This window comes from Ranitomeya variabilis, chromosome 6 (assembly GCF_051348905.1).
Source record: "Ranitomeya variabilis isolate aRanVar5 chromosome 6, aRanVar5.hap1, whole genome shotgun sequence".
Classification (NCBI taxonomy): Eukaryota; Metazoa; Chordata; class Amphibia; order Anura; family Dendrobatidae; genus Ranitomeya; species Ranitomeya variabilis.
In genome coordinates this window covers 118172718-118183623 of record NC_135237.1, presented here as the reverse complement: position 1 = coordinate 118183623, position 10906 = coordinate 118172718, and the positions used below count along the sequence as shown (strand labels likewise).

At 41.0% G+C, this 10906-nt stretch overlaps 1 protein-coding gene across 1 annotated transcript; it reads left to right on the top strand.

The window, feature by feature from the left end:
• Positions 1-392: 392 nt before the first annotated feature.
• EOMES (eomesodermin) lies at positions 393-6355 on the top strand. Its single transcript, XM_077271891.1, has 6 exons — positions 393-1384; positions 2250-2404; positions 2973-3094; positions 4542-4700; positions 4790-4851; positions 4994-6355. The coding sequence occupies exons 1-6, from the start codon at positions 606-608 to the stop codon at positions 5730-5732; spliced, it is 2016 nt and encodes a 671-aa protein (XP_077128006.1). The 5' UTR covers positions 393-605; the 3' UTR covers positions 5733-6355.
• Positions 6356-10906: the final 4551 nt, after the last annotated feature.

The window sequence follows — 10906 nt, the reverse complement described above, 5'->3', positions numbered from 1 at the left end:
ATATTCCACTGCCGCGTTGCCTACTCCCTGTAAGGCCTTGGTGATCATTCTACATGTAAGGTGCAGAACACAGAAGTTTACACCTCCCAGCCTCTCTGGTTCAGAGAATTTGGGATAACATAATAATTGCCAGCGATGCATTTGATCTTCATGCTAAGTATCCAGTGAGGGGGCACAGGTGAAATGTTCCAATGATGAATTGTCTAATTAAATTAGTATCACAGAGAGCAGCCAGTAATGCCGAGGGGTAAGGAAGGGGACTATCTTGTGTCCTCCGAGCTGTGCCATGAAGGAGGCAGCTAGCCCCTCCCTGGAATCATTAGCCCTAATGGAGGTGTGGGCCATATAAGAGCCCCAGAGCTGCCTGGTGACACATTGCAGAGAGGAGACCAGTGAGGGACTTGTGGGCTGTTCCTTTCTCATCATCTTCAGCCTCATCCAGTGAGGACACCTATGGATCACACAGTAAACTGAAAGGCCCCTTTGAGCTGGTGCAGCCTCCCTGCCCTGGTGGAGAGCCCCTCGTCTTCCTGGGTGACTGCCCTACATGGTCTCAGCATCAGCCCAACTCTGCAGACTTTAAGGAAGGTTTCTCAAGCCAGAGGATGCAGCTGGGAGAGCAGATCCTGCCCAGCTCTGCTCCTAACCTGCCCCACACCTTCTACCCTCTGCCTGGGGACCCCCACACCGCGGCTCAGAGCCCAGGCTTGGACTTCAGCGTTGGACAGCATAAAAGCCAGCAGCAGCAGCAGAAGAAGTTTGCCTCCTCCAGAGGCCTTCACCTAGACAGCCCCAGAGACCCGGGCAGCTCCAGCACCCCCGGCAGCACAATGCTCAGCGAGGCCACCGAGGGCTTTCAAGCCCCCAAGACTTTAGCAGACACCGGAAGAAAAGGCTCTCCAGTGGGGGAAGAGGACCTGAGCCCTGCGCAGCCTCCTCCTGCTCCGCGCTACCTGGACACCTCTCTGCAGGCGGCTCCTGAGCGCTACTACCTGCCGGCCCAGGGCCAGCAGCCCCAGCAGACGGGGCCAGAGCTGGGCTCCCCCTGCTCCATCTTCCCCTATGCCCCACCGCAGCACACCGCAGTGTACCCGGCTGGAGGGGCGGCCAGGTACCCCCCGTACAGCAGCATGCTGCCCCCCGCAGGCTTCTCCCCTCCAGTGTGCCCCTCTCGCCCCCAGTACTCCACCGGCTATCAGTACAGCCAAGCGCCTGGCAGCATGTACAGCCCGTACCCATCTGCGGGCACCGGCAGCGGACTCGGCGCACTGGGGCTGCCGGGCAGCGGGGCCGGGGTGCGGGCACAGATCTACCTCTGTAATCGCCCCCTGTGGCTCAAGTTTCACCGACACCAGACGGAGATGATAATCACCAAGCAGGGCAGGTAAGCACCGGGATCCGACCACCGTGCCATCCTGCAGGGCCGACATCTGGCTGATTGCTGCCGGTGGGCACCAACAAGACGAAACTTAGTTTGCAGGAAAACTTTGTCCTGTTCGTTGTTCCTGTGATTTCAGTAGTGATGTGTATGAGGCGGCTCCATTATCCCTGGTCGTGCCTGGCTTATGTACCCACCATTAGTGCCCAGCTTATGTACCCACCATTAGTGCCCGGCTTATGTGCCCACCATCATTGCCCAGCTTATGTACCCACCATTAGTGCCCAGCTTATGTGCCCACCATCATTGCCCGGCTTATGTGCCCACCATCAGTGCCCGACGTATGTGCCCACCATCAATGCCCGGCTTATGTGCACACCATCAGTGCCTGGCTTATGTGCCCACCATCAGTGCCTGGCTTATGTGCCCACCATCGGTGCCGGACTTATGTGCCCATCATCAATGCCCGGCTTATGTGCCCACCATCAATGTCCGGCTTATGTGCCCACCATCAGTGCTAGGCTTATGTGCCCACCATCAGTGCCTGGCTTATGTGCCCACCATCAGTGCCCGACTTATGTGCCCAGTGCCCACCATCAGTACCCGGCTTATGTGCCCACCATCAGTGCCCGGCTTATGTGCCCATTATCAGTGCCTGGCTGATGTGCCCACCATCAGTACCCGGCTTATGTGCCCACCATCAGTACCCGGCTTATGTGCCCACCATCAATGCCCGGCTTATGTGCTCACCATCAGTGCCCGGCTTATGTGCCTACCATCAGTGCCTGGCTTATGTGCCCACCATCAGTGCCCGGCGGTGTAGGAGCTGGTTTTGTGATTATCGTTGTTAACTCTTTGTGTCCCTCTCCAGGAGAATGTTTCCTTTCCTGAGCTTCAATATCACCGGGTTAAATCCCACGTCCCATTATAACGTGTTCGTGGAGGTGGTGCTGGCAGACCCAAATCACTGGAGGTTTCAAGGGGGCAAATGGGTGACCTGTGGTAAAGCAGACAACAACATGCAGGGTGAGTGGGCAATTACCGGGGATGCCTCATCTTGGCGAACTCCTCAATGTTCTGACAATAACATCTAAGAAACTGAAATCTAGAAGTTTATTATTTACTGGTATACCTTTTACCAATGTATCTAAATTATACCTGAATGTATTTCTATATTTCTTTTTCTTCCTCTTTCTTTCTTTCTATTTTTCCTTTTCTTCCTCTTTTTTTTCTTTCTTTCCTCTTCTTTCTTTCTTTTTGTAGATTATGTGATAATTCTTTCATGACATATCTTTATATGTTGTTAATTTGTTTTTATATTAACTGTCTATTTAAAATTAGCCAATTGTCTGTGTACCTATGTACCTATCTATACATTTCTATCCTTGGTTCTTTATCCATTTAAAATCGCTCTTTTGTATTATGATTCTTTTTTGTACATATTAAAAAAAGCAAAATGTAATAAGAAACCATTTATTGAGAAAACCGTGTAATGCTTGTACAGTAACCTCTGAGGCTAGCTGACAGTCCTGCGGATGAGCAGTGTGGCCCCCGCCGCAGCCCATAATCTGGGTCTCGCCATTTCTGATTGCAGGTAACAAGGTGTATGTGCACCCCGAGTCCCCCAACACCGGGGCGCACTGGATGAGGCAGGAGATCTCATTTGGCAAACTAAAGCTCACCAACAACAAAGGGGCCAACAACAACAACACACAGGTAATATACAGGGGGAGAGCAGGGGGCGTCAGACATGCAGGGGCTCAGCTCTAGGGGCATTTATCATAGTGCTTTCATGTCATGTAACAAGTAGATCAGATAGATAGAATCGTGATTTCATATATCAGATAGGTAGGTAGATGGATAGATGAATAATAGCAGACAAAAAATGGAGGCAGCACACCAGTTTAAAGGTGAAAAAAGTGCTATTTAATAGTTTAAAATGGCAACATTTCGGCTCCAATTATGAGCCTTTCTCAAGCTTGGCTATTAAATAGAACTTTTTTCACCTTTAAACTGGTGTGTTACCTCCATTTTTGTCTTCTATATTGAAGATTTGGTATTAGCTTGGGAGGCACGGTGCCCAGAGACATTGCAGCTTTTTTTTCGTAGATGAATAGATAGATATACAGATTGATAGATAGACGGATAGATAATAGATAGAAGATAGCTAGACTTTTCTATTTGATGCTTGTGCTTACATTGTGTTGGCGTGAATCTCTGATGTGTTACCATACCGCACCTTCTCCACACTTCTGATTCAGCCCTCAGCTCACACTTTTTGAAAAGTCTTTCATGGTTTTACTTTACTAGTGCCATCACTTCTGCACCCACCTATAACTAAACACCCTCTACCCCTCTCGCCTCTTCTAGTTTCACCTCCACCTTTCAGCAGCCATTTCTCCATGTGCTGGTTTTTGCCACTTAGTTTCTACATAGCAACCTCTGCTACCACTTATACAGTAGGAGATCCCTATATTAATATGTATAGCCCCAATAATAACCCCAAAAGAGAAACGATATAACAGGACCTCCCTGGCAAACAAAAAACAAAACTATCCAGCCGATTGTGGCCACTATGGACTAATAAACCACCTCTTTTTTGGAGTTGTGCCTCCAGTTATTGCTTTTTATCTAGAAAGATAGATGATAGATAGATAGATAGATAGATAGATAGATAGATAGATAGATAGATAGATAGATAAATTCAGAAAGATAATAGATAGAGGACAGATAGATATATAGCAGAGAGAGATAACAGATAGATAATGTAGATAGATAGATATATCAATAGATAGATAGATCAATAGATAGATCATAGATAATCGATAGATAGATAGATAGATAATCGATAGATAGATAGATAATAGATAGATAGATAGATTCAGAAAGATAATAGATAGATAGATGACAGAAAGATATATATAGCAGAGAGAGATAACAGATAGATAATGTAGATAGATAGATAGATATATCAATAGATAGATAGATCAATAGATAGATAGATCATAGATAATCGATAGATAGATAGATTCAGAAAGATAATAGATAGATAAAGGACAGATAGATATATAGCAGAGAGAGAGAATGATAACAGATAGATAATAGATAGATTACAGATAAATCGCCTTTGTTGAAATTGTACATATCTTCTGCCCATTATTAGATGATCGTTCTGCAATCTTTGCACAAGTACCAACCTCGTCTCCATATAGTGGAAGTGAGTGAAGATGGAGTAGAAGACCTTAATGATTCTGCCAAGACTCAGACTTTTACTTTCCCAGAAACCCAGTTTATTGCAGTCACAGCTTACCAGAACACGGATGTAAGTGCTGACAGGTGGACATTAGGTGTACATTAATCCCATATACCTTGCACAATGACGACTAATACTCATATCGTTTGCTTATGTAGATAACACAATTGAAGATTGATCACAACCCATTTGCAAAAGGTTTCAGAGACAACTATGACTCGTAAGTATCTAGAACATATTTATTTCATATCAGGACCCTTAGCTACGCCTCATGCCCCTGCTGTACCTTAGCTCTCTTGTACTTGTTTAGGTGGCCTCTATGAACATGTCATAGTCACATATGGCTCTTATTCCTTTTGTAGCATGTACACGGCTTCAGAAAATGACCGATTAACTCCATCTCCTGCGGATTCTCCTAGATCCCACCAGATAGTGCCCGGTGCCCGCTACAGCGTCCAGCCTTTCTTCCAGGAACAATTTGTCAACAACCTGCCCCCCACCAGGTACTACAGCGGAGAGAGGACTGTACCCCAGACCAGTGGTCTCCTTTCACCACAGGGCAATGAAGAAGTGACCAGCGTTCCCCCACAAAGGTGGTTTGTAACTCCAGTTCAACAAGCTGGGGCTAACAAATTGGACATGGGTCCTTACGACACAGACTATTCTTCCAGCTCTCTTCTTACTTATGGCATCAAGTCCTTACCCATCCAAACCTCACACCCCATGGCATATTATCCAGATGCTGCCTTTGCTTCAATGACAAGCTGGGGAAGTAGAAGTTCTCCATATCAGAGGAAAATGAGCACAGGTCTTCCTTGGTCTTCAAGGTCAAGTCCATCAGGGTTTTCTGAAGACATTCTAAATAAAGACAAAGTCAAGGAAGAGATGAGCTCTTCATGGGTGGAGACACCTCCTTCAATAAAGTCTTTGGACTCAAACGACTCTGGTGTATATACAGGAGCATGCAAAAGAAGAAGACTATCTCCCAGCACTTCAAGCAATGAAAACTCTCCCCCAATAAAGTGTGAGGACATTGCCACTGAAGACTATAAAGATGCCTCCAAGGGCTTAGGCTACTATTCCTTTTATGCTAGTTCATAAATGAATACATATATAGTAATAGATGTAAAGGTTGTAAGTGACTCTATTGAACACAGGGTGGATCATAGCATTAAATGCCAAAAAGTGTGGCTTTGCCTTTCATCCAGAGAGCAGGATGAAAATAAGAACTTGTTCTCTAGGCTGGTGGTGCCAAAACCTCTGACTGCTGCAGGCTCCAACCTGTCACATCCTGAACTCTAAAGTTGACAGTATTTGGTTTATTCTAAAGTGGAAAAATTTACTTGATTTTCTTTTTTTCCCTTTTTCAATGTGATTTATTTATGAGGAGAGACCTTTGTACAGTTTGTGTAGATACCCTGTTGCAAATTGTGGAGTTTAATATATTGTATGCATCTATGGTGTCTATGTTTTTATTGATCATGATGAATCCATTTTACCTGCACTCTTCTGTTGTAAAAATTGTATTGGAAGCACAGAAATCTATCCAGAAACTAAAAGATCGCCATGGCAGAATGTATTTCCACTATGTTTTGGAAATGATTCAAATAAAGAAATATTGTAAAAAATGTAAAATTAATTATTCATCTGGATAATATTGTGAGTTTAATCCTTTTACTGTATATAGTGCTTGGTAATTTTTAATAAATGTCTTACCTCTGGGATATTTTATTTTATTGCTTTGATTTCTTTTTTAGCTGCTCAAAATGCAAAGACATAAGGGTGATCAGGTACTAGAGACAGTGACTCCTACCATAACGTTTTGCAAAGGTCTTATTTATTTAAATGTAAATATTTACAAGTATTTTATTTGAATATTATTGTTTTGAACTTCCCAAAATGATGTTAATTGTCTTACAATAAATTAACTAAATTTCAAAATTTTGGAAATGGCAAATACTCATAAAAAAGTAAATTTTATATATTTCATGTACTGCATATAAAAACAGCTACATTTTCAACATACTGATAAAAAGTATATATCGAGTCCATAGAGGTGGAATTGGAAAGATTTAATCATTTCCTCATCCATGGTTTTTTGAGATGTTATATCTCAAGATATATTAAAATAATAGATGAGAGATATGAATGATAGATAGAATATAGATATATAGATATAGAAAGAGATGCAAAGAATAGAATAATAGATGAGACATATGGATAAACAGAGAGCTAGACATATAGATACATAGATTAAAATAACAGATGAGAGATATGGGTGGACAAATAGATTGAAAGAAATACAAAGATTAGAATAATAGATGAGAGATATGGATGGATAAATAGAAATAAATACAAATAATAGAATAATAGATGAGAGATATAGATGGATAAATAGAAATAAATAGAAGGAATAGAATAATAGATGAGATATATGGCTAAACAGATTGCTAGACAAATAGATAGCAATACATAGACTAGATTAAAATAATTGAACATAAAAAAAATGCAGACAACCAGAGAAATAAAGAGTTATGCAGAAATCTAATAACATAAACAAGGCTATTTGGAACATAATGTTTTGTTTGTATTATTTTGACATTATTATTACTTTATTATTATTATATTCAACTATATTCCTGATTGCAGAGAATATATTGCAATATTAAACCACTGTTTTGTTATTATTTAATGTATTATTTTAACCATTGTTTCAAACTGTTTAGTTATTAATCTATCCACTTTTACAATCCTACTTTTATTATTTCTTTTCTCTTCTATGTATGTGACAATTGCATTGCTGTTTGATACTTACACTGCCATGCACACACTACTATCACATACATATATACTTCCACGTATTTTTTTGTTCAGATACGTTTATCATATATATTTATATGAAATGAAGAATTATACCCCTGAGCTTTGGCTTCAACATCAGGGGTTATTTTTAAAGGAAGGGGTTAAACACCAGGAAAGCTTCGTTTTACTTTTGCATTTTGTTTTATTTGTAGATGCAATTGGGTGAAATTAAATTACAGGTCCCTGTTGTTCACTATATGCTGTGCATAAACTTTGCTCAATTTAGAAAACCCTTGTTCTCTTGTAGGAAATGCAAGCGGTAATGAGATTAAAGCGCTTGTGGTAGAGAGGGGAGGAAAGGCAGAGACTCTGCGCCCCCCCATACAGGCCACTGACATGGTACATGGCAGCCCCTCACTGCCTGCTGGAGGCTCCTGCACAGGATCCTTCATATTCTGGGAAGGGAACAGCACAATTCCTCCTGAAATCGGCTCAGAGATGATTATGTTCCCGGGCGAGAAGAAGGATTTTAATCTAACCCGCGGATAAGTTGTCTTCATCACACTGTTTAATAGAAACATAAGTGCCTGCCTGGCCCCAATTAACACCTTGTGATTATAAGGCATTCCTAAGCTGTGGTGTCAGACACCAAATTGTGAATAAATGTATCTAATTAATCCTCCCAGGACGACACTGATAAACAAGTCTATATTTAAAGGGAGGCTGAGGCTGGGTAGTTGGGCTGATTGTTTACCCTCCTGATCAGAGAAGGTTAAGTAGCCTGCCTTACCCTTTATAGAAGACATGATGCTGTTTAACTAAGTACACAGCTCTGTAGGGGAACACAGCCAGAGCCTGCTCCACTAATTACACTTCAAGGGGGACCGACACTATTCACACTGGATAGGTGGGATTCTCTAAGAGCAGGTATCATACACTAATATGATGGATAGATAGAAAGATAGATAGATAGATAGATACATAGATAGATAGAAAGATAGATAGATAGATAGATAGATAGATAGATAGATAGATAGATAGATAGATAGATAGATAGATAGATAGATAATGTAGATAGCTAGATAATGTAGATGGATAGATACTGTAGATGGATAGATACTGTAGATAGATAATGTAGACAGATAGATAGATAATGTAGATAGATACTGTAGATAGATAGATACTGTAGATAGATAATGTAGATACCTAGATAATGTAGATATATACTGTAGATAGATACTGTAGATAGATAGATAGATAGATAATGTAGATAGATACTGTAGATACATAGATAGACAGATAATGTAGATAGATATATAATGTAGATAGATAATGTAGTTAGATAGATAATGTAGATTGATAGATACTGTAGATAGATAATGTAGATAGATAGATAGATAATGTAGATATATAGATCGATAGAGAAATAAATAAAAATATATGGACCCTAGAAAAAAAAAGTATAGATAAATGGTAACTGATAGCCAAATATAAAAAGGATGGAGAGAGTGAAAGAGAAAGGCAGAGAAAGAGAGAGAGAGAGAGAGAGAGAGAGAGCTATGACATAGCTTTCACAATGAAAGGTGTGTCCAATACACTTATTAGCAGAGAGGTGCCAGCAGCTATAATAAATCCAGCATATCAATTCGTTTGAAGTAAGTAGGTTTTAGCTGTCACAATGTGAATATTGAATAAGTTAAAGCAGTGCAATATACTATATATATATATATATATATATATATATATATATATATATATTTTGCATCACCTAGCCTTTCCTGATAGTAGACAAGCCATAACTCAACAGGCTGATTAAGGTCTGAAGCCTTGGTCAAAGTTATCTGAGCCCACAAATCTCCAAGGGTGGTCAAACTTTTGGATCTGCTCATTTTCCCTTTTTTATTATTAAAATGTAAAAAATGGCTATTTTTGCCTAATATACAAATGGAATGTGTCATCTTTAACTTTAGGCCTTTTAGAGATAATTTGATCGTCAACTTTCTTAACTGTTAATAACAGTAATTTTGACCAGGGGTGCCCAAACTTTTACATGTCACTGTCTAGCTAAAATCACGATCTCCTATGAATGTCAGCCTCGCTCTGGCTTTCCCAGAGGTATTGTTATGATAGGTACAGGGGTCATCAGGAAGCCCACTGCTGTAATGATTAACCATTGGTGTCCTGCAATCGCGTCATGTGTGCGCCAATGGGAGCGTGGAGTCATGTGTGCCCCTGCCGGCGCTTGTTAAACAGGTTAGATTTAACAAATTCATCAGAGTCAGGGACCCAACTCTTGACGATCAGAGAGTCATAGACTGTTCCAGAGTTGGGCTATTAGTAACAGTGGTACTGATGTGGAAGCTGCTTTTGCAAATGTTTTAACAGGAGTTGCAGCCATATTGATTGTCACTTTTGAATCACCTTCTCAGAAGCAGACAACCAGTTGTCATTTTGGTAAGAGTAACAGTTTCACCTTTAGTTAGCTAATCTAAAGGTAACAGCAGGGTGTAAAGGCGGAAATCCTTTTTGTATTGGCAGATTTGGTGGAACCCACCAATAATCTCATGTCTAAAAAAGAAGTGTCCATAAAGCTCAGCCGCACGTGCATGTATGCAGAATATGGAGGGAGAGGTGCGCAGACACCAGACACCTGTAAGGTTGCTTATCTCTCATGGGAGTGAAGAATTCGTCTTTCTTCTCTGCAGTCAGAGAAGAGTTGAGAGGCCACCATACAAATAATCTAGTTGTCCAGTCCTGCCACAATTGTCAGGAGCTTATTGTATGAGCACCTTATATTCACACATCAGTGTGAAATGTCCATGCACTGTTCAATTTTTGGCCGGACAGCACACGGACCGATATGAAAATCATTAATCCACGAACGAGATAATAATAATTGGTATTTCTTTATACATCCCGCAGCACTTTACATTACAGAGGAGGCTTGTACAGACAATAAAGACATAAACACGCATTTCAAAAGATGCCAAGAGGAGTGAGGGCCCTGCTCGCAAGCTTACAATCTATGAGATATGTGAGACTCAGAAGGTCCCGTTCTGAGCCATGTTTATGGATCAGTCCTGGCCATTCAAATCAATGGGGAGTTGAGAAATACAAATGCAAATCAAAATGTTTCTGATTTGCTTCTGTGTCTGATGGATCCTTTGCTTAGAGATCAGTCTGAATATAATCAGAATAAAATGCAACAAGGATGCCACTATGATAAAAAATGTTCGATTTGTTACAGATGGTAAAATTCACATAAATTTGTGAATGTAGCCTAAATCCTCCTAGAAACATTATTTTAACCCTTTAACAACCAGAGGTATTTTTGTTTTTGGATTTTTGTTTTTTTGCTCGCCTTCTTCCCAGAGCCATAACTTTTTAATTTTTTTGGTCAAAATGGCCATGTGAGGGCTTGTTATTTGCAGGACGAGTTGTACTTTTGAACTACACCATTGGTTTTAACATAT